The 24,199-nt window shown below is 39.0% G+C and overlaps 1 protein-coding gene across 4 annotated transcripts; it reads right to left on the bottom strand.

Annotated features, from left to right (window-relative positions):
• Positions 1-1,648: 1,648 nt before the first annotated feature.
• Positions 1,649-22,982, bottom strand: LOC113010442 (polypyrimidine tract-binding protein 2-like). Of its 4 annotated transcripts, none has more exons than XM_080293022.1 (17): positions 22,857-22,982; positions 21,584-21,605; positions 21,369-21,420; positions 20,908-21,071; positions 20,121-20,234; positions 19,958-20,029; positions 19,686-19,844; positions 18,366-18,476; positions 17,507-17,675; positions 15,091-15,168; positions 13,493-13,605; positions 10,978-11,011; positions 8,575-8,667; positions 8,116-8,232; positions 5,744-5,843; positions 4,233-4,310; positions 1,649-3,495 (listed from the first exon to the last, which is right to left on the bottom strand). In XM_080293022.1, exons 1-17 carry the CDS (start codon positions 22,862-22,864, stop codon positions 3,366-3,368), a joined length of 1,614 nt encoding a protein of 537 aa, XP_080149148.1. In that variant the 5' UTR covers positions 22,865-22,982; the 3' UTR covers positions 1,649-3,365. The 4 variants fall into 4 exon arrangements, with proteins under 4 accessions (XP_080149148.1, XP_026005269.1, XP_080149149.1 ...); XM_026149484.2 differs by having other exon boundaries at positions 20,121-20,192; positions 22,857-22,981; XM_080293023.1 differs by lacking the exon at positions 15,091-15,168.
• Positions 22,983-24,199: the final 1,217 nt, after the last annotated feature.

The following is a 24,199-nucleotide window of genomic DNA, read 5'->3' as shown; positions in this document are numbered from 1 at the left end:
CTCTCAGTGTACTTTCAACCAACAGGCAAATAACCAAACACAAGAACATCTAATAAAAGATATAAATACTGAAACACTGATCCAACATTATCCTTTATTGACGGATAATTTGATCTTACACTTTTAACTGAATGAAAAAACTTCCTCATATCCATTATGAACCTGGCTGTCTCTCTGAACACACACACACAACAGGAGTTATAAGGCTAATGGGAATGCAGTCAGTTAGCTGGTAAGTACCTTGGGTTTAATATCGGCACATATGACAGAATAACCGGCATCTCTCATTCCTTTTCAGACAGGACAGTGGTAACAACAGCAGGCAACAGACACTTTTAAGTTTTAATAGGCTGTATACATTTCAATGGGAGCAACAGGACGGTCAAATGTCGCTTATTTTACTACAGAGCAGGACGAATTGTAGGGTAGCAAACATCGTCGGAAAACACGTTTTCAACACAGCAGGTTACCGGGTGTAATATTTTTCAGCTAAAAAGAAACATGGTCTGACTCCTGCCTAACTATATAAAGAGTAACTGAAGGTTAAATGCAGCTAATATGTCCTGTTTTAAGGCAGGCACGTACACCTCCGCTCCGCTGCATCTCAGCGACTATCGGTCTGGCACAAAGGGCACCAGAGCCAGAGTAGGGGCGAGGCGAGCTGGAACAAACCATTTTGGGAGAGGGGTATCTATACTTTTGTTGTTAAAATATTACATCTCAACCAAGTACTGTATGCTTTCTATATTTTTTGCAGTGTATCACACACACACACACACACACACACACACAAAAGACAATATCCTGTACCAAATATTGTCAAAAAAGTAAGAAATCTTCGGGGGTGCTTTGATTCATTTTGGGCACCCCCAAAAATGGGCTAAAACGCCCCTGCTGCCAACACAACAAACCTCATAAAAAAGAATTGGAGAGCCGGCTCTCACTGGTGGGAGTTTGCTCTTCTGATTCACTACAAAGCTGTTAATAGTGACACATCACTATTAACCACTTGTTTCCCAAACCAGAAGACCAAAAAGTAGCCTGATGGTTCTCGACTATTCATGTTTAAATGAACTGGTACCAATATTGCACTTTTCTACCCATACTGTGCACTCAACAGTCACTACACTACTACTCTAAGGTGTACATCACTTCTCTCTCTCACACACACACACAAAGCAGGAACAACTGGGGGCTCAGTATCATGCTCAAAGATACTTTAGAACCTGCTCTAGCTCCTGAGTCACAGCTACTCCATGTATGGAAACAAATATTCATGAGATAATACTAAATGGAAATACAATTGAAGACAATTAGTTGAGAGTCAGAATGCCAAGGGACTCCGGTGGAATTTCACCCATTTAAAGCAGAAATTTCTTGGATGGTCTGTACCTCACAGCAGGTTGCGTTATTTCTGATTAATCCAAGCACCAAAAGGCTATAAACACAACAGAGGTAAAGCTCTGAGCCTTGTTCTGCTGGAGGTGTCTTCATATTAAAAATAATTTTGTTTTCTATTTTAAATGAGACTGTAGGCAGAACAAATGATGTTCCTTGGAGGTGCAGCGTTTTTTCTCTGCAAGTGTGGTAAGAAGAGAATAGCCAAAAGAGGGAAAAGCTGAGAGAAAGAAGTGAGAGCAGAGAGAAGTGAACAGAGTGAGAGACGTTTATTATAGATAAGGTACAGATGAGAGCAGAGGCCTGAAACTACCCAGACATACACAAACACAATTTTACTTGAGCTGGTTGGTAGAAAAGACGTGTTTAATTTGTGCTAATCTGAATCTTATCACAAAAGAAACTGAACTCAGGTAGAAAATTTACAAGAATCATCTAAAAACGGTCTAAAAATAAACTCTGCAGCTGGAAACAAGATCGAGAGGTGAGAGAAATAAAACCAACTTATGAGGCGACCTCAGCTGAAACAGTGACAAGTTTTGTGCGTCTCACTTTGATAAATAACCACGGACTGTCAAAGAGAACTGAAAGACAAGGTTTGCTTCTTTTTAAAATTAACAAGACATTTTTTCCAAACATAGGTTTACAACAAAAGATTGGCAATCATTACCAATACACATGTTGTTTAAAAACACAACAGTAAAATCAAACTAAAGGCACATGTACTTAGGTCCCGATGGGTTATCCTAATATCAAGAGACCAGAATGACATGTTGAACCCTTGTTTAAACAGATAGCATTAGCAAGAATCCTGTGCATGTGAGTGTGTGCATCCACTTACGGCTGCTTTTCCAATGACTAAGATGGGATTTAAACAGGAAACAGATGGCATCACCTTTGTATCCTTAATATGATTACAATGAGTCGATACATTCTATGTTGTGCTGTGAAGGACATTTCAGGGACATACATGTCCGAAACAAGCATAATTCACTTCAAACGATGACTATCATTCCTACAAATCTTTTTAAAATCATATAGAAAAAAGGTACAATAGACTTTCTAATGTTCTTTAAATGTAGAAACAATTTCCAAAATGATTGTTCAGAGACAGGATAACCAGCAAGAAAGTATGCAAGTGAAGGAAAAAAAAACAGAAATGGTGAAATTCTGACACAATGACTCTTGTGCATTAAGTGTTAAAAACTGTTGTTACACTTGGTGTTTAAACTACATTTTAAAATGACTGGGTGTAGGTAAAGAAACCCCCTCTAAGTAACGAGTGCTTCTAATGTAATACTGGTCATATTTACATTTCTTTCGACTCCTGTATGCCCACTGCTAGATTTCTTTTTCCCTTGAACATGTCATACTTTGGCAATGAACTACATGAGATTTGAAGAAGCGGAACAGTCCAGAAAACATCTTAAAATAACAGACAACCAAAGAGGAGCAGAGACGATGTAAATGGCTTTCAGAACAATGCCAGCCTGATGTTTAAACTGGTATCTGCTGAAAGAGTAGGTGGTTCAGAAAGGAATACATAGAGAAGTGACTCAGACTTCAAAGATAAATTCAGGGAGAGGTCAACTCTGACAGACAGTTCAACACGAAATAAACCACAGACCGCACTTTAAATGAAAACTACCAGTCTGTACTGCTCTAAAGAGGATCTCAACACCAGGTTAGATTTGAAGTCTTTTTCACCTGTAACCCTGGTAAACAAAGATAACACATTCAGCTGGTGTTTAGTTGCTCTTTAACATGTTGTACGGATCAAAGCAGAACTGCCTCTGGGCTGAGACTGAGGTAAGCACTGCTTCTACTGGTTGAGAAAATATATTGTAGTGAAATTCTGATTTTCTCATTTTTTTCACTGAAAACTATTCCAAGGAAATTTTCAAAAAGGGGACCACTGACAGTGACTTGTTGGCTTGTCACAGATCTGAATGTGACAAGGATTTGGATTAGATGGTAGACTTTGAAAAGGAGACTTTCAGATGGTGATTTCCTCCCATGTCGTAGTTGTGAAGATCCATCAGGGCTTGGATCCCTTCCTCAACTGATGACATCTGGATCAAAGCCATCTTACGGTCTCTTAATCGGGAAACAAAGAAAAGTTGAATGTCACAGGGAGCAAGAAAAACATGTTCACTCATGTTCACTTCTTCTTTAACATTACAACTGCCAGAATTTGATAATTTGATTATTTCATTACAGGCTGCAATGTTCAAATATATATTAGAATGTTTTAATAAATCAATCAATAAACAGTTGGAGCTCAGGCTGCTGAGCTCTGGATTTCACTGCTCTGTACAGCCACCAGGTTCTCCATGTGTTCTCTCACACACTCCACCTTCTTTAACGCGCTCTGACACGACTTAGCATCCCACCCACGACCTTTCAATCCCGGAGTAACTATTCATCTTTTATCAATCCATCACATCCAGCTAGCTCTGCCTCATGTCATAGCAATATGCACATCAAAATGTGTGTAAACAATATGTGTTACTAGGCAACCCAACATGTTCTGTTCTTGTTATTCATTAATTTCTATGGGAACAAAATGATGTCCCATTTGATGAAAAAACCCATTATAGGAATGGTTTGGGAATATGAAATGATAGTGTTTTAATTTGACCACAGTTACATAATTTAAAAAATTCCAAAGGGTCAAAATGATCCCCTTGTGGTTCTAGTGTTCTTTTGTAAGTTACCCCAGTGAATTGCATGCTACTTATCTAAAGTGTTTCAAAGTTTACTGCTTTTAACTTAAAGTAGAACGAATACCACTTATAGTGTCTTAAATAACTTCATCCTGAAAGGTTACTTACTGGAAAAACTTGAAGGCCTTCACAGTCCCTCCACTGTTGGAGAACAGAAGACGCAGGTCATCCTCTCCTACCCCATCACTAAACAGGAAAACAGCAACTGTTATAACCTTGAAGCAAAGAATTATACACTGAACAAAAATATAAATGCAACACCTTTGTTACTGCTCCCATTTCCCATGGGATGGACGTAGAGACCTAAAATTCATTCCAGATACACAATATAACCATCCCTCCCAAACAGTGGTCACAAGTCAGTCCAAATGTGTGGTAGTGGGCACATCTGCTATATTAAGATAATCCATCCCACCTCACAGGTGTGCCACATCAGGATGCTGATCTGACATCATGAGTAGTGCACAGGTGTACCTCAGACTGCCCACAACAAAAGGCCACCCTGGAATGTGCAGTTTTTTGCGCTATTGGGGGTCTGGGGACCCAGAACCGGTCAGTATCTGGTGTGACCACCATTTGCCTCATGCAGTGCAACACATTGTCGCATGGAGTCTATCAGATTGTCAATTGTGGCCTGTGGAATGTTGGTCCACTCCACTTCAATGGCTGTGCGAGGTTGTTGGATATTCGTGGGAACTGGTACACGCTGTCGTATACGCCGGTCAAGCACATCCCGAACATGCTCAATGGGTGACATGTCCGGTGAGTATACTGGCCATGCAAGAACTGGGACATTCTCAGCTGCCATCTGCCCTGAACAATGTGAACCATGATTCATCCGTGAAGCGCACACCTCTCCAACGTGCCAGACGCCATCGAATGTGAGCATTTGCCCACACAAGTCTGTTACGGCGACGAGCTGGAGTCAGGTCAAGACCCCGATGAGGACGACGGGCATGCAGTTGAGCGTCCCTGAGACGGTTTCTGACAGTTTGTGCAGAAATTGTTTGGTTGTGCAAACCAATTGTTCCAGCAGCTGTCTGGGTGGCTGGTCTCAGACGATCTTGGAGGTGAACCTGCTGGATGTGGAGGTCCTGGGCTGGTGTGGTTACACGAGGTCTGCGGTTGTGAGGCCGGTTGGATGTGCTGCCATATTCTCTGAAACGCCTGTGGAGACGGCTTATGGTTGAGAAATGAACATTCAATGCACGGGCGACAGATCTGGTTGACATTCCTGCTGTCAGCATGCCAATTGCACGCTCCCTCATTGCTTGTGGCATCTGTGGCATTTTGCTGTGAGACAAAACTGCACATTCCAGGGTGGCCTTTTGTTGTGGGCAGTCTGAGGTACACCTGTGCACTACTCATGATGTCAGATCAGCATCCTGATGTGGCACACCTGTGAGGTGGGATGGATTATTTCAATATAGCAGATGTGCCCACTACCACACATTTGGACTGATTTGTGACCACTGTTTGGGAGGGATGGTTATATTGTGTATCTGGAATGAATTTTAGGTCTCTACGTCCATCCCATGGGGAATGGGAGCAAAAACAAAAGTGTTGCGTTTATATTTTTGTTCAGTGTAAATAATACAATGTGTCCGTGGCTATTTTACCGAATGTTGGAGAGGTGAAGCGTTGCTGAGGGTGGAAAGATGTTCTGGAAGTTTTTCGATCCTGGCTTCTTAAAGCGATGGAGTGGTGAGCCAGAAAAATCTGTGTATTGAAAACAAAATATCCACATCTTGACAAAAACACCTGCTAAAAAGTTTTGCTAATAATTCAATAACCAAATCTAGAAACTACAAACATTTTTAGACTCATGGACTAGGTCAGGGGTCGGCAACCTGTGGCTCCGGAGCCGCATGCGGCTCTTTAGTCCTTATACTGCGGCTCCGCGTGGTTTGGGAAAATAAATTAGAAGTATTTAGCTGAAGTGTGATTTATTTATGTTAGTTCTTTTTTAACTTGTAGTTCTAAATTGGAAGATTATTGTGATATTGAAATATAAAAATAAAATTATATTCTATTATTTTTTCATTGCTCAAAATAAGCGTCACACTCGTGGAAGCCGGTGTACCCGCCAAAACGCCGTGCATTTATCGAGACTTTCAACCCCAGGTAGGCCAATTATGGATCTTCGGATCCACATTATGTCAGCAGCTGTTCTCCACCGTGAACTACGTTAAAAACAAACACCGCTCACGCCTCACAGACGACAGCTTACAGTCCTGCGTAAAGATGAAAGTCCCATTGTAAACATACCACGGCAGACCCGACGATGTTTCCATGAACATGCTTTTCAGCATCTCTTTATTGACCACTTTTCACACACGGTTGCTGTACGCATACAGACGGCTGTAGCTTTTCAGCTCACAGCCCGACACATAATAACACAACAGCATAGATAGCACCCGTCTGTGCTATCTATGCGGGTACCGCTCAGGTGCGTCGCCTGCCCTGCAGCGGCGCTGCGGACCACGCCCCGCCACACACATTAACCAGGTAAAATACATATTTAGGCAGAATTTAACAAATATCTATTTTTCATTTTTCAGCAGCATAGTGCTTTTTTACAATTATTTTTTAAAAGTCAGGTCAAAGCTCCAAAAGCTCCAAAAGCCCAAAGGCGATATAACAGTTTTTGTTTGCTACATGGATCATTTTAGTTCAGCTGGGTGTCTTTCCTTTTGTTATATTTCTTTAAGAGTTCAAAATGTGTTAATTGCATAAATAAAATGTAATTTTCTCTGTAGCACTTCAAGGATTTCATAAGCAACATACCTTAGTTGTTCACACAAAGCATAAAGGTAAAAACAGTATATACAGTGTTATCTTTATTTTAGATGTCAAAAAGTATTTGCGGCTCCCAGTGTTTTCTTTAGCGTGGAAATGGCTCTTTCGGTGTTAAAGGTTGCTGACCCCTGGACTAGGTGAACAATCTTTGAATATGGCATCTGGTTCTCCCAAGCAGGACAGCGCTGCCATTAAGACAGAGAAAAAACTTTCTAGCATCTTAAATTACCTTTATTACATATTGTTTTATGCACTTATGTAACTAGATCAGGCCACAGCTGTTTTTCATCAAATAACAGTTGTTTCAATGTTCTTTATTTAAAATAATGAAGTTGGCGATAGAAGTGTAACATCCAAAGGGGCAAAGTGAGCAAACTTTTTTTTTTAAGTCAAGTCTCTCCTTTGACACACAATCATCTTTTTGGTATGCCACACAAATTTTGGTAAAGTCAAACATGTGGATCATAAATAACGAGATTTCCATACAGGATTTGTTGGAGTGTAGTGAAGGAAAACACACAGAGCGTTGGGCTGCAGTGGCGACACCTGTAGGGAGCAGCTATTCTTGATGCAGGGCTTGACACCAGCTATTTTTTAAAAGTCAGGTCTGCAGCTTTGGAGTAAGGCTGCAGTTATCACTTATTTTAGTAATCAAGTATTTCATTGATTATTCCATCGATAAATTGGATAAGAAATACTTTTGTCTCATTAATGAGCAATAATAAATATTCAAAGGTGCAAAAACAAAAGTTTTAGAAATTGTAGTGTTTTAAGTTAGTACACTGTTAAAAAATTAAAACAGAATGGCTGTCTCCAGCCTTCAGCCAGTTGTCTAATTTAAACACCAAATTGGATTACATTAACAGTTCATCTGCATGTTTCATTTTAACTTCTGTATATTTCAGTACAACCTTTGTAGCTTTACTGCAGATTTTTCACTGTGTAAAAAGTGGCAGTGGATGCGAGCAGCTGCAAAGTTTGCTTTTCTTCACATCAGAGTTTGTTAAACAGGTGGTTTGATGAAGGTAAGTACCAGCTGTTTCCAGTAAAGGTTTTAATGATGATTACAGGAAAAACTGCTACTATTTTGGACAAGCCATTATACTGTGGCCTCCCGTGGCTGGGTTAATCCTTTGATACACAACAAGCAACATGAAAGATACTGCCTTGTTGCCTTCCAGGATCATCTTACCTTTAGTTAATAGTTGGTCATCCAGTCCTTCTCTGGGCAAAGCCACAGTCTGGTGTTTGGACAGTGTCACTCTCATCACTTTACCAAACACCTTCTGACCATTCAGGTGACTCATGGCTACAGGTGAGAAATGCAAACCAAGAGGAAAAAAAAAAAACTTGAAATCTGACAAATGTTGAGAATATGAAATTTTGTGATGCAGTGATTTTGATGATTACTGTACTGTAATCATCAAAATCACTACTCGAGTGACTTTGTACATGCAAAATCTTTCATTTTCTTCATATCAATGAGAATCTTTAACAGAACATTTTTTTCAGTGAAATAATAAATAAATACATTTTTCCTAAAGAGTTCTTCAAAATATGTCAACTAGTGGAACTGGCAAGTTTTCACATTAAGCCTGAAACAGTGATTGTAAAAATACAAGCATCATGCCTTAAATGATCTCAAACTTACCAAGTTGAGCCTGGTTGCCATCTGACAGCTGAATCAGAGCGCTGTCCTTTTTGTTGTAGAGTATCTTTACCCTTTGCACATCACCATAGACCCCTGAAGGTACAGAAAGAAAGAGCGAGAGAGAACGAGCGCGAGCGAGAGAGGGAGATCGATAGGAGAGAAAGAGAGCAGGGGAGAAGAGAAAGAAGACAGATAGAGCAGGAGAGATGGAGCCGACGAAGATAAAAAAAGGAGAAGTGTGAAGGATGGAAGGAATAAAGTTAGTGCTAGAAAGACAAATGAAAAAGATGGAATCTTCCCATTTGACTTCAACTTTAAAGTCAATAAAATGCCTCTGTGAACCTGAGTAGTTTTATATCATGACTGTGAACCAATGAGAAAATCGTGGTTGAGCTTTAGCAATGACACCTGATTGATTATTGAGCAGTGTATGCAGGACTCACAAATCCAGCCTAATAATGCAATTCAAAATGGAAAACTAGACACGGACATGGTCAAAAATACACGTCATTAAACAAATATAGAGTAAACTAAGTCAGGAACATGACTTAGTTAGAACTCAGAACGACTGATATCTTTTCAGTGATTTTGAATGGAGATATTTTGAACCGTGGACATCTTGGAGTTGCAAAAACTAAAAACTAGTTTATATGAGTGTAAAGGCAAGAAACTCTCGTGCTACTCGACAGTCCAATGTGACCTTTGTGACACAACTTATTTAGAGGATTGATTGGCTGCAAAATCCAACTGCAAACTGACTGCACTTGTTTAAAACAAAATCTAGGAAAAGAAGGATAGAAAGAAAAGTAGCGCAAGAATGAGTCTTAATGAGTACACAGGACTGTCGTGATCAACCTGATTATCAGTAAGGAAGGAAAAAATAAAAAACCACTAAAAGACACATGGTAGCCAAGGCACAAGGAGAAAGACAGCAGAAATCTGCAGGGATGCAATACTTTCTGCTGTGGTCTTTGCTAATAAACTTGAGAGTGGAACAAATATTTATTTTGCCATTTCATCTAAAACAAATTTTATCTCATTTGTGGTCGCTGTGGTGCTCTAACAACGCTTCTATTACTTCTACTGGCTGTAAAACCTTTCAGCACTCACTTTTACAATGAAGCAGTTGAATTACATTTTCACAGGCAGATGTTCAATGTATTTAAAGGTTAGTCCTAAAACAATAGTCAGGTGTTCATATCAACACTGAAACAGGTTCCTAGTCATTAAATAATCCCTTTCCTAATGCACTTTTAGGGTACAGTTTTAAAATTATAAGAAGAAGAAAAAAATTAGGGTGATTAATGCAAATACTGGTTCAAGCACTGGCTGGCTGGGGCTTGTTCTCCCTGTACCTGCATGGATTTCCACTAAAAAAAAATCCTGCTTCCTCCCACAGTCCAAAGACATGCATGTTAGATTAACTGGTGATTCTAAATGGCCATGGACATTAAAAAAACATTTTCTCTTGTTTTTACTGGTCTGTGTGTGCTGTGGTACGAGAAACATGCAAAACTAAAGATATATCATAAACTGTTAAGCTCAGTCTGAAACCTTGTCAATGCCAGCTACACGTACAGAAGCTGCTCAGCCATGGAAAACCATGCTGTGAAGCTCCTGGTGGACAGTTTTTGTGTTGATGTTAATGGCAGAGGATGTTTGGGTCAGCAGAGCATTAGTGACCCCTCTCTGTACCTTTACTTTACTTTTACGATTTGAATTATTGCAACATCACCATTTTATTTTTGTACCATGCTCCAATTCAATGAGTTCTTCCACAAATTGCAGACTGCATGGCTAGATGTATAATTTTATACTCCTGTGGCAAAGAGTCAAAACACACCTAAATTTTAAGATTCCCCATACTTTTGTCCATATACCATACATTTTTTCCATGCTCAGTATGAACAATTAAAAGCTCTCTCAGTGTTCACAGAGACACCCGACTATTGACTTGAAAAAATTCTTAAGTTGAAGAAAATATGGTGCAGTATTTTAGATACATATATGCAGTTGACAGTTTGGCTTTTTCGTCTTTCTGCAATTGTACATGTAAAAAGAAAACACCAACAACAAAAAACAAAACAGAAACTTGTCTTTTGACTGAAGGCCTGCTACACCAACTGTGGACCAGGCAGAGTTCTTATGCGTTATAGGGTATATATGTAAGTGGTTTTGGTGTCTTGAGTTTAGAGATAAGCTGACCGAATGGACAATCTGTCAGACTCACTGCACTTTTAATGTGGTGACAGAAGTATATTTGAACTCTTGAGTACACAATATAATAGAGAAAGGCTTGGAAATACAGGAAGATACAGAAGTCCACGACATCACTGAAGAAAGTGAACAAAACTTGATTAACAGAGAGAGATATACAGATAGAATAGTAGAGGTTGAACATACCGAAGAGGGTAAAGAGACTTTGAGGCGTGACCATCTTTAGAGAGAGAGACCGCAGAGCAGAGGACAGGAAGAGGAGGAGCAGAGGAGGAGGAAGAGGAGAGACGAAGGTAGAAATCAGACCGCCCAGCGTTGGACGAGGGGTGGTGGTTTCCATGATGGTGAGGGGTGGAGCAAAGATGAAGGCCATGGGGGAGTGGGATTTTCGGAGAGGAGGTGGGTCAAAATGGCAAAACCAAATTGGTTTTAGATCAGAGTGAGAAAAGTGAAGAGTAAAAAGTGAGAAAGGAGGCAAAATAATTCAGGGCAAATGTAGATGATTGGTTAAGAGAAGTGTGCGGCAGTAAAGAATGGATGGCCACATGGAGAGAAAATAAATGTGTGAAGGGGGAGCAGAGGAGGGAAAAAAGGAGGCAGGGAAAGGAGAAAGGAGGAGAGGAGGACAAAAACCAAAGCAGAGGTCAGTAAACAGAGCATCAGTGGAATATCAACGGAGTCTGATTGATTGCTGGCTGGATTTCAAACACACAGTCCAGTTTTGTTTACACACATATGCAAACATTTCTTTCGGAATGCATTTAACAGCGAAGAAAACAAAACAAAACAATGGAAGGCAGGTAGAATAATAAACAAAAAAACAAAGAGTGAGTGGAAGAGTGAGCAGCAGGACACATCAAACCAAAAGGACACAGTACCATGAAGCAGATGGCTGGAGGCATCGAGCACCACAAGAACCACCATCCATGTCTGGCAGATCAAACTGACAAGTGTGGAGGAGCTTTATACAAACAATGGAGCTAGACCACTTAAATGCAAAGCAATAAATTATTCATTCAAACATTACTAGGGATGCACCAATCCAAGGCAATAACACCTGTAATATACCTGCTAATACGGAGTACCGATCCAATAGTCCGCTAGTACTAAAATACAAAGCTGTTTCCATCCCTCTGAGGAGGAGATTCGGAATCATTGTTTGTAAAAGCAAACTACAATGAAAGAATGCATTTGTGTCATTTAAGCTCAGTGTGACACTACTGTGATGTCATTAATGGTCACACTGGTTTCTCATTGGCCCGCTGTCACTGATACCTAATATAGCTTTCAGAGTCATGACTGGCATTGGGTCGGCGCATTCCCATGTACGGCAATTTAAAACCAGGACGATCTAAAAAGCTATTCATAAAAGAACATGTATTCATTTTACAAATTTCATCCTATTTAAAAAAAAAAAAATCTAACATTTCAAATAAGTCCTTGTGTCATCACTATAAGTAGTCCAACCCTGGAACAAGATCCTCTGTGTTAACAGAGGCCATTGCCAAAACAAGGGTGTCAGTTTGTCACATTTTACTACTACCAAAATTAGTCGAAAAATTTTAGAATGTTCAAGATGGATGAAAGCTTTTTTTAAAGTTTTGCTCATTGTCTGGGACTTCTTTTACTATGAAAACTGGAAACTCAAGTCTACTGTGTTAAGACAGCTAAAATCCATCCATACATTTGATGACAGAGTTGAGAAAGAATGAGCAAGTGACTGAAAAACATCACTTGGGTTCAACACTTACAATATGAAGAATGGCCACACCACACCCAAACACTACTTAACAAATGGACTGTATTGAGCAGACTCCCAAGTGTATGTGGAAGTTGCTGCTCTCAAGCGGATTGGTCACCAGAGAAAACTGTGTGGTCTTATGAAACGGTCAGGATACAGCTCCTGCACTAAGGGTAGAAGTGTGAAACCACTATTTTACTAAGAAGTCCATTTCAATACAGAGAGGGACAAAGACAGACAGAGAGAGAAGAAAAGAGAAGGAGTTTGATAGAGAGATGGAACACAGAAAAAGATAACAGGTACAGAAGATACTGGAAAAACAGATGACAGAATAGTTGCACATTTACACTTAGAAAATTAACAAAAACTTGAAAGACTAAATAGAATGCTATGATAAAAAATATACAAGTATGCAGGTGTTTATTACAGAGAAACCTCTCACCATCTGACAGACACAATGGGATCAAACATGAAGTAGTTGAAAATATTTTAAGACAGTAAAATTTAGGACTTGTGATGGGTCTTGGAGAACAAAATCAATCTGGAGATTCATCTCTCTCTCACACAGACACAAAAACACACATATACAGACACACACACCCTCACACCACTCCCTAACAGTCATTCCTGAATCTGAGAAAGTTCTTGAAAACAAGATAAATTGGCCAATCCACACTAAAGGCCAATCCACACTGGACAATTTAACTGGGGAAAAAAGTTTTGGTGCTAAGTGAAGAAAACCCTGAAACAGCTTAGGGGTCAAGACGATGTATTATACTTTAGCTAAGTGGAGGAAGATATGGGAAAAATTTAGCACACAAAAGACATAGCACACATCCAACCACAGCCTACACAGGAATTTACACTACTACCAACCTCAGCAGCATCCAACAATTCAAATAAGTGCATTTTACAGAACTTAAAAATATTACTTTAACATTATGCACATGGTTTGTGTACCTCTTCATTTAGGTTGGATGCCAACAGGACCCCTGACACTCCTGATCCTGATAGAGCAACGCGACCTGCAGCTGCTGCTGCCGCTGCTGCCGCACTCAGAGGGCTGATGGCTCCTGTTCGGAAAGCACAAGAGAAGGCACATCTCAGAATTAGACACTAAACTACAAAAACTAGAAACACCAACACACTTGTTTATTGTCAGCTAACTGCATGAAGCATTGGCAGGGCTATTATTTTTAATCAGTTTAACAGATTCTAAATGAAAGAACTACTGTGATCTGAAATGCGAAATATGTAACAATTCCTCAAATGTGATAAAGAAAAAAAGACATGAAAAGAAATCAAAATGGACAACCTAACCAATTCAGGGTAGGGTCTGACATGATTGAGGTTATTGGTGGTATGACAATTGCCATTTAACTTTAGCTATCTCAACTTTAAAAAAAAAAAAAAAAGGAGTACTTGTTGGCACTACAGAAATGAAAGGGAACGGTCACCAAAGTGAACATTACCTGCACTATACCATTTAACATTTTTGCTTCTTCTCTATAGAGGTAAACCACATAGAGAAGCAGGGCTTCCAGTAGAAAAGCTGTTAGCCCCATAACCTTCAAAAGTCAACATCATTCATACAGCAAAGAATGATCAAGGCTGCTGTAATCTGTAAATGGGGAACATATGTGGATGGATAACAGCTAAACAGTTAAAACTACAGTAAATAATATAAGTTATTATTGAGTTGTTTGTTTGTTTTTTTAATTAACCTTTAAAGCTTTTTCCAAGTTGCTTTTATTTCATACCCAATAAAAATATGCTAGTGGATACAGGTAACAGCTGTAACTGTACAGCTGGGGGAAGGTGTAGCTGTCGACAACAATGAAGCACACATAACATTTCCCCCCCCCAAATCTCACTGCATTCAACCAACAGGGCCATTTGAATCAACACAGATTTACACTCTCAACAAAGACCCCTCATTTTAAAACATGGGGAAGAAAAACAACCATGAGCAGTTTTCACACATCTGACTGAATATTATTTCTATTTTTTTTTTTTTTACAAAAATCAACAGCCATAACATACAACCTGCATTTAAACCATTTCAGTGTTTTGGTGAACAGAACAAGTTAATCTACAAAGAGAAATTCTTCAAGACTTCAAAACGCAGCAATCTTTAAATCTCTGAAACTCTCAGTATTGCTATTAAATTAAGCTGAAAAAGCACAGTTTAAACAGTTCAGCTAATTTAACACAACCTATACATATATTTAAATATTAAAAATAAGATTAAAAAAGCTCATAAAAATAGTTCAGGTTAATCAATGCCAGCACATTATTGGGAAAAAACATTTATTATGTGATGAACTATAATAATACAGGGGACTGCAAAGAACCCAAGTGTTTACAAGATGGTAAACAGCAGTTTCTTAAGGCCACTATTTGCCTCATTTATATATTTAGTTCCAAAATCAACCGACCTATTTCGTAACCACTATTCTTTTATAGTAATCATAGCTGGACATGACAGGAGACAGGGCAGCAGTAACAGAGGCAGAGTCATGGAAAAACAAAAATAAGAAAAAAAAAAGTATAGGTACCTCCACCCTGGGAGAGGGAGAGAGAAGATGAGTAACCTCCTCCACTAGAGTAGGAAGCTAGTGCTCCAGATGGGGTACCTACAAGACAATAACAGCTAGATTTATACCACACAACACTTAGCTAACCTAGCACCAAAGAGTACAAATATCACAAAAATCCATACTGGCCTAAATAACAGTATTATATTTAATGAGTTATTACAGTCAATAAGTAAATATTTATCGAAAACTACTCAGATAGTGCATGTCAGATACTGCATCGTCACCAGATTAGAAGAGACAAAATTAACATTAAAAAAAGAACTCTGTGCTTAAATGAGATCTAAGATATATCAGCATTACAGCACGGCTGCAATACACCAGCAACCTGTAAGCTGACACCTCACAAAAAGAGGAACAGAGATGATTTATGTACAAGTAGAAAGACCAGAGACAAGTTACGGACATCCAAAAGTCAGTATACAAATGGTGTCATTTGCTATGAATAACGTGTACTTGTCTAAGAGAAAGAAACTTGCTTCTCAAATAAAATGTAACAAACTGACCCACAGCTACAACCTGATGGAAATAAATGCAAGTAAGATCTCTTTTGCTTCAAAGATGGAAGATACTTCTCTATGTCTACAGTTTAATTTGTAGCTACTACAACAAACTTGTAATCTTGTAATGTAAGCTTGTAAGAATTTGTGTCGTTTTCCGCAACTATATTTGGCAACAAGCATTATGCTTCCCAACCATAAGCAGTTCGTTGAGATGACCCGGTGCACCTACTGTACTGACCCAGAAGACGCATATTTAGGAAGCCTGTGAGAAAAATAAGCTTTCAATATCCTGTATAAACAGCAAAATGACTAATGTGCACTACACTGCAAAAAGCTGGGTCTGTTTGAAAGTCACACTCTTGATTGGTTGATCAATTCAAATACTTGCCCCTTCCTAATACACAATACAGTAACAAGGTGTTAAAGTTGATTGTTTTGCAGAATATATTCAGAGTGATTAATGAATAACATTAATGTAAAAGGGAAGAGCACAAGGGCAGTAGAAACGAACACCAAGTTTATGAAGACAATAACACGAAAAGTTGCTTTTGTGTCTGATACTGCATAAATTGCAAAAGTATGAAGTATTGCACATTTCTAACTGACTCCCATGCACCATCAACGACTTGTGCAATATATTTCTTTGTAACGGTTTCGTGCTAGACTTTATCAGGCTAAAGAGGACAACTCATAATATTACCCAGAAACTTTAAACACCTCAGACCAGACCCTAGCACCAAGTCAGTTTTACTTATGGGATATTGATCTGGTCAGGTAAATAGCAAAGGGCAAGGCTAATCAGGTACAGCTGCTTTGGTGTTAATGAAAGTAACAACAGGTGCACTAGTGGGGCAACAATGTGACAAGAACGGTTTACAAGTAGGGACCACTGACAAGTTTTCCTCTTTATCTTTTCTAATGTTTTTTAACTAGTTTTGCATTTTGCTATTATCAGTGTCTCTACTGGTAGCGAGACGCTACCAGCGATACCTAGCCCCTACAGAGATTGGACAGGTATTCCAACTCCTCCAGTATGGCACATCGATACGTGCCACGGCCAGAAGGTTTCTTAGTGTCCGATGTCTCCCAGGACAGTCTCGGGAGATTCCAAGACACAGATGGGAGACAGAAATCTTGCCCAACACAATGACCTCCAGGAGACCAGTAGTGTAAATTTCCAAACTGACCAAACAAGAGAAACAGACTTCACAAGGGTGGCTTAGGGTCCAGTGTTCTCTAGTGGGCCCTGGACTCACTGCCTGGCACTGTGGAGCCCGACTGGCATTTGCCACAGAATACCAGAATTGGCAGGTCAACCACTTGCGCACTGTGTTTTTCAGAGATTAGAAAAAGCAGGTTCATCATGAGCACATGTGAACGATCTGAAAGGGTCTGGAGAATCCAATGAGAACTTTATGCTTCCAGTTGGATGGTCATAATTGTCTGGGGAGGCATACACATGAAGGGACCCACACATGTCTGCCAGATCATTTATTCACTTTAATTTTCAAAGTTAATTTTAAATGCATCCCTCTGTAGGTCAAACAATCTATTTACTTGCATTTATTGGCCTTTATTGATTGATTATTATAATGACTAACTGCATTCTTTATTCTCTATTCTTAAATACACAAACAAATACAGAGCGGAAAGGATTACGACATATTCAGTGTAACTGTAATAATGTGTCGGTAAACTGGCTTCAAATTCACTTCCTTAAATTGACCCATGACTGGCAAAAGAATTTCTTTGTGGATGTGTTCCATCTAAAGCAAAAAAATGGAGTTATGAACGTGACAGTACAGGGTTATGGATAAATGGAGGGACAGATAAGTTGATGTTTGATAGATGGATTCAGGAGGTAGTCTATTTACCCAGTAAAGAATGATCCTTGTTGGTTGACTCTCCATCTCCTGTAGGAAGATCAGGCCTGGTGTAATCTCGACTCTTATCATTGTTGTATTTGACGTTAACGTTGACCAGTTTACTGAAGTCTATCCGCAGAGTACAGCATGAGTTATAGATGTTCTGTCCATCCAAAGACTGAAGTAAAAGGAACAAAAGAGAAATAAAAGCTTGTACAATAGTCTCCAAAAGTTGATTCTGTTCATGCAGTCAATGTTGTGGTATCAAATACTGAAATTTTTTTAAGATGTCAGACGAAATCAATAGAGCAAAGCACTTCCTAACTCATATTTTGAGGTCAGTACCAGATTATTATTTTTATTAATAACAACAACAACAATAACAACAACGACAATGTTGTACAACTGTATTTTGGTACATAGATGGCGACAGATAGAAAGACAGATCTAAAGCCTACAGAGATATACTTTAATAACCCTGGAGAAAAGAAAGTGTTAGACACTGTTGCTACTCTGTCAGCATGTAGTGGCTCAACACATTAAGCATTGTTTTTTCTGGTTTTGTCAGCCATTTATGCATCTGCCTGCATACTTTATTTGCGCTTCTACAACAATGGGAAGGCAAAGACCTATTGCAGTGTAACTAGGAAGGATTCAGGGCTATCTGATCCAGCCCTTACTATATGCTTTATCGAAATTAAAGTTTTAAGCCTAATCTTAAAAGTAGAGAGGATGTCTGGCTCCTCAATTAAAACTGGAAGCTGGTTCCACAGAACCAAGAATCCTGGAATCTGCTTCCCATTCTAATTCGAAATAAGTAAGTCTGCATTCTGAGTGTTAGCTCCAGTTTGTGTATTTGTGGCCCCACCAGTTTAGCTTGCTGTGCATTGACGGGGTCACTGAACTGCAGAAGAGCCTGGAATTGGTTGTTCTTGGTGAAGGTTATAATCTTCATTACGGTCCCAAACTTACTGAAGATCTGAGAAGAGGAAAAGAAAAGAAAAGAAAAAAAAACAAACAAACACCATAAAACCATGAGCAGCAAACTTAAACTGAGTAAGGTTCACAATTTTTTCTTTTTTTTAAATGTATTTTGAGGTCTTTTTACCCCTTAATTTTAATGATGGACAGTGGAGACAAGAGACGAAAGCTGGGAGAAAAACCACGTGCAAAATGTACAGTAAATGGCCTCGAGGCAGATCAAACCCAGGATTCTGTATTAAGGCTATATATAGGTCACATGCTCAACCCAGTGAGCTAAACCAGTGTCCCACCAATTAGATTTGTTATGATAACAGTTTCAAACTATATAGACAAATGACTAGTGAGCAAAAACTTTTGAAAAGTCTTATGGGGATGATGTGGGGATGCACCGATTCATTTTTTTCCAGATAACATCCAATACGTTGGCTGCGGACATCTGCCAATGCTGAGTATGATGCGATACCAGTTTTAAATTAAGTCGCTATCCTGCCTACATAGTGCTACCAATTACAGTCACAGTAATTAATGCTTTTTCTTCTCACAGACACTTGAAGTGTGGCACTGCTAAAGATCTGGAGGCAAATAATATGAGTGAGTTGACAACATCATGTTATGTTACCATAATAAAAGCTTCCCATGAAGTGTTAAACCAAACCAATGTCCTTCACTCTGGGACCTGATGTAATGCCTCTACGAAAGAATATAATAGGAGTGAAAGTGAACGAGGGAGACAAAGTGAGAAAAAGCAAAGTTGTGTCATCCTATGTTTTCAGTCATGTCAGGTCACTCTAACCACAGTTTACAGTTGAGCAAGAAAACTTTGTTGGCAATGAGAAATGCATCCAAACTGCTGCTGCTTTGTATAACTGAGGTTAGCTTTATGCTACCTTAGCTCTGCAGCTAGCTGTTGGATAGCACACAAACACAGAATTGAAAGGAAGGACTCAAACTATAGATCAGTCCATTGTCATGACATCTTGTAAAGCGCTTTGAGTGCTCAGTAGAAAAGCGCTATATAAGAACCAGTCCATTTACCATTTTTACCATCCAGTTTTGGGGTCAGTACTGGATATCTGATCGAAATATCGGATATATGCACCCTTAGTTTATTTCTGTGCTCTTTTTCTGACCTGTAGTCCAAACATCAGAAAATACCAGACTGTGAATACCAAACATAATGCCAAATTTAGTATTCATGTTTTACCTGTTGTAGAACATCTAATGTGACAGGATAAAACATGTTGTCAATGATAATTCGCAGGACAGGGCTGGGGGGTGGAGTTAAGTCCAAAACTCCTGGGTCAGAGGACGGAGAGCTTCCATCCTGAACTGCTGACACTGCCTGCAGTACTGCCTGGGCCCTCTGAATGGAAAGAGAAAAGACACAACAATATAAGGTGATTTAAGATTAATTCATCGAGGACTGGGTGAAGGACAGTCTTTAGTGTACAAATACAAATAAATAAATCCATCTACCTGGTTAAGAGCAGAGTCTGTTTTCAGTTCCTTATGGTTGGAATACTGGATGAAGACTGGAGTATTTCTGACCTGAATACAATACAAATCCACATATTAGTTACTAAGAATTAAAGCAACAGCGGAAAACATTAATGCTTATAGAAAAGGTTGTACTTCAGACCTGTGGTGTGACAGCTGTGTAGTAGTTCACCATAGTTACAGCAGCTTCCTCTGTGCCCAACTCAAGAAAAGCCTGGAAAGGTACACCATGTTCAACTTTTGAAGAATGATAATGCTACAGTTGAGGTGACAAAAAATCCAGGAAAAAATTAACACAAATGGCTAATTTCACAGAGCATCAATAACACCAATGAAAGCCCCCGGGGAACAGACACAGTCTCACTGAATTTAATGAACTAGTAAGTCCACCTGTATTCATAACTGGCCAGACGCTCATTCAATATAGGAATGAATTTTTGGGGGGGAAATAAACTCTGCTCACCTTATGTTAGTAATGGCTTTCCGTGACTAAAATAATGTGAGAGCTTTTTTTTCTAAATTTGCTGTATTTGAATAGAATAGAATAGAATTCAACTTTATTGTCATTGCACATGCACATGCAAATATTAGCATATTTTGATAGAGAAACGTAACTGTTACAAGAGTACTCGCTAGGAAAGTTTTGTCCTTTCAACATTTGCTTTTGGGGGTAAAGTGATAACTAGCATTATCTTCTTTTGCAGTTTACAATGTAAAATCATCTATTTACAGTATTCAGTTCTTGGATTCTGACAAATCACACCACTGCTGTTGTGACACCTTTGGAATAAGGGAGCGGCTGAAAATAGCCTTTTTTCCTTGCATTAGGCCCAGTGCATAATAGTTAATTTCCCATTCTGTGTAAAAGTTGAATGTTTTATTTTCCATCCTAGCACTAGCCGAAACGAGAATATTTCACTGTAGCTCACCTGGTTTTTCCCCTTTAGCATCAGTATATTGGTGACCTTTCCAAAGGGCAGCCCCAGAGCGATGACTTCAGTCTCTGACACCTCATTGGGAAGTTTTCTGATGTGGAGGACTCTGGAGGGAGGTGATTCGTCCAGGCGTTGTTTCTTACTGTCACTGCCATTCGCTGCATATGCACATATAGACAAACATTAAGGATCAATAGCTTTTCATATCAAACCACACAGTTTGGGTCATGTTATTGGGCATACTTGTTCACTGACACATTTTCAAGGATCACTGTAACAAAGAAGTAAGAACAGAACTATTATGAACTTGTAATGTGAAATCATGACTTGACAGAGAAAAGAAATATTGGGAACCGTTAGCACTGAATTTATCTTTTAGGTCACGTATCATATGCACGTAAAACACTTTTTAAGGAGGTGCTTGTGGGTTCCATTCAAGCTACAACTGAACTCACCAGTCATAGAGTTGGGGCTGCTACCGTACATGTTGAGCTCATCTGAGCCTCTCTAGTAAAACAAGCAAAAAAAGAAAAAAAGTTAAAATTTCTATGTTCAACAAAATCTGAAAGGTATACAAAGAAAAATCTAAAAGATCATGTCAAACAGTCAGGGAATACATAATTGTTAAGAGTAGAGGGAAAAAAAACCAAAACTCAGCAGTACAACTTACTTTCACACCAACCGCAACATCACTGCCAAAAACAAATGGGAAAAGAGATTAAGGATAAACTGCAAATCTCGTGAGCACTGAAACAATGTAATTGTTCTCATAATTAAAACCAAAATTGAAGTATTGCTTAGTAAAATTGGAAATGATTATGTTGCTGGTGAGAATTTAACTTGTGTTCATTTATTACTGTCGATACTTTGGAGCTCTGATGACTGCACAGATACAACTATCAATGCAGTCTGTAAAACAACTGATTTTCTTATTTCAGAGCTTTAAGTAGAAACTGTACCGTCTAGGCGAGTAACAAAAATGACAAAGTATATGTCGTTTTGGTGCCAATATTCCCTTAAATCATATTACTACTCGAAGAAAAACAATACAGATCACATTTGTTCTGTTTCAACACACCCACCAACTTTACAGCCTGCTTTGAATATGGCCATATTTACTAAACTGATATACGTTCCTCTTACACACCTTTCGTTTATCCATTTTCTTTCCAAATGTACAGTCCGAGCAGTATGAGCACCTGATACTGATGCTAAAGTGTTTTAAAACAAACCTAAATCCAAAAAACCGCCTTTATTTATTGCATTATTTTGCATATAGTTAACTGCACAAACCGTTGTGCGACGCACTCTCACAGTGAAATAATAATATATATTTTTTTAAACCCTTAATGTACAATACCCCGACAGAGGTGAGTGTAGCATACATTATTCCAGACAAAGGAGCCTGCTTTCAGTTAATGCGCGAGCAGCTCCAACTGTCAAGTCATGTCGGCTTTGACATGATTCATTAACGCCGGGTTAACTAATCGCTTATTAAAATTGTAATAACTGACAGTAATAGTCGCCAATGCCATGAAACCACTTACATTGATTCCACTGTTACCGGCAGCTTTGTTAATGTAGCAAGCAAACGTTCAATTTTATTTTACACACAAAACAATGCATTATTACGTCGAAACGCATAAGTGTCTTAATCTAACTAGGTTGTTAACACGAGGCATTACCATTACGTTAGAAAAAGACACATAAAACATACTGCTGAATAATGCTCCCCACACAATCAAGACATTTCAGTAATACATTTCGTGACGTTAGCTAGCTAACGTCGTGCACTTCGCTTTATACAGCTTCACGATTTGCAGGGGAGCTAACATTTAGCCTGTGTCAAACCGAGCAGGGGAAATGCTTTATTCTGAATACGGCCCACGCATAGCTGTGGAGGGCACACCCAAAAGCACCAGCTGCAACATAAATACATTTACCCGTCCATTGCAGCTCTTTGTCCTCTTCTGTCTGTTGATATTTCTGTACTCTTCGATGCGGACACTCTAAGCAAAATGGGCGTTCTTCTTCTTCTTCCTCTTCGTGTCTTTTAAGGGTGAACAACAGTAACATCAGGTGCTTTACTGCCAACCTTTGCTGAGGAGGGGAAAGGGAGATCGACTGTAGAATTTTAGAGGCTGCTTGAAGCTGGCTCCAAAAGCAAATGAATCTCTACAGACTCATATGCTTGAATTATATTTATGTTAAAATCCCTGCGTAGGATAAAACATCAAATCATGAGCAAATAATTTCATTTCACAGACACACTGCCACTTGCACACGGAACAACCCAGTCCTGCAGAAGTCTACAACATGCTTGTGAGAGTGTCTGCTTGGTGAGCACTGCAGCAGACTCCAGCTCTAACAGGCAGCTATGCTCTTAATGCTGAATTCCGGTGGTAAATTGGTGTAATTTTTGACAATGATATGAATATATGCCCCTGTGCACCTGCAAAAAGGCCCAGCACTGACCAGGTGTCAGAGGTGAGCATCGCCTTCACATCATAATCAGTCAGATCCTTTACAGTGGAATGGATAGGGATATAAATTACAGAAATGACTATGTCTGTTTGTGAAGCTACTTGTGGATCATATTGTACTGTGTTCTCTTGACAGACATAGCTCCTACTTGAACGTTTGTTTTGTCTTCCTGAACAGACAGACACAAGCATATATTAGGGATGTCTTTTTTAAAACAAACAAACAAACAAACAAACAAACATCAGAACTAATAAATCTGCTATATATGGGATGATTTCTGAAAAATTACCAGAGCACAGCAGGATGATGAGGCGAACTGTTTGTTTTGGGGGTTTTTTGTTAAAAAGTAAAGCTGAAAGAAAAAGAGTGTGCTAGCAGGACATAGTGAAAAATAGTCAATTTCAGCTTCTAGGGTGAGATGAATTTCCCACGGACCACCAGAGTGGCAAGGTCAAAGACTCATAAAAAACATTTAAATGTGCAGATTTATAGCGAAGAACAAGCGCTTTTCTAAAATATCTAAAATGTATTTTATACAACCCCAGTTTCATGAAGTGAATGAAATCTTTTAAATGAATATTGTTCTTAGTCTAGTTAACGATCATGTTAAAATATTTTTTAAGGGTGATAAGGGACTAATATTAGTAAGAGAACAAAGCACATTTCCTAGTGCAAAAAAGAGGAAATCTAAAAAAAAAAAAAAAAGTGTTTCCCAAAATAGTGATTTTTAGCTTCTTGAATTGATGAGGAAAAGGTGACAATGTTTTTCCTGAATTTAATGCTACATTTTAAAAAGAAACTA

Source organism: Astatotilapia calliptera, chromosome 18 (genome assembly GCF_964374335.1).
Source record: "Astatotilapia calliptera chromosome 18, fAstCal68.1, whole genome shotgun sequence".
Taxonomy (NCBI): Eukaryota; Metazoa; Chordata; class Actinopteri; order Cichliformes; family Cichlidae; genus Astatotilapia; species Astatotilapia calliptera.
This window is presented reverse-complemented; position numbering and strand designations above follow the sequence as displayed.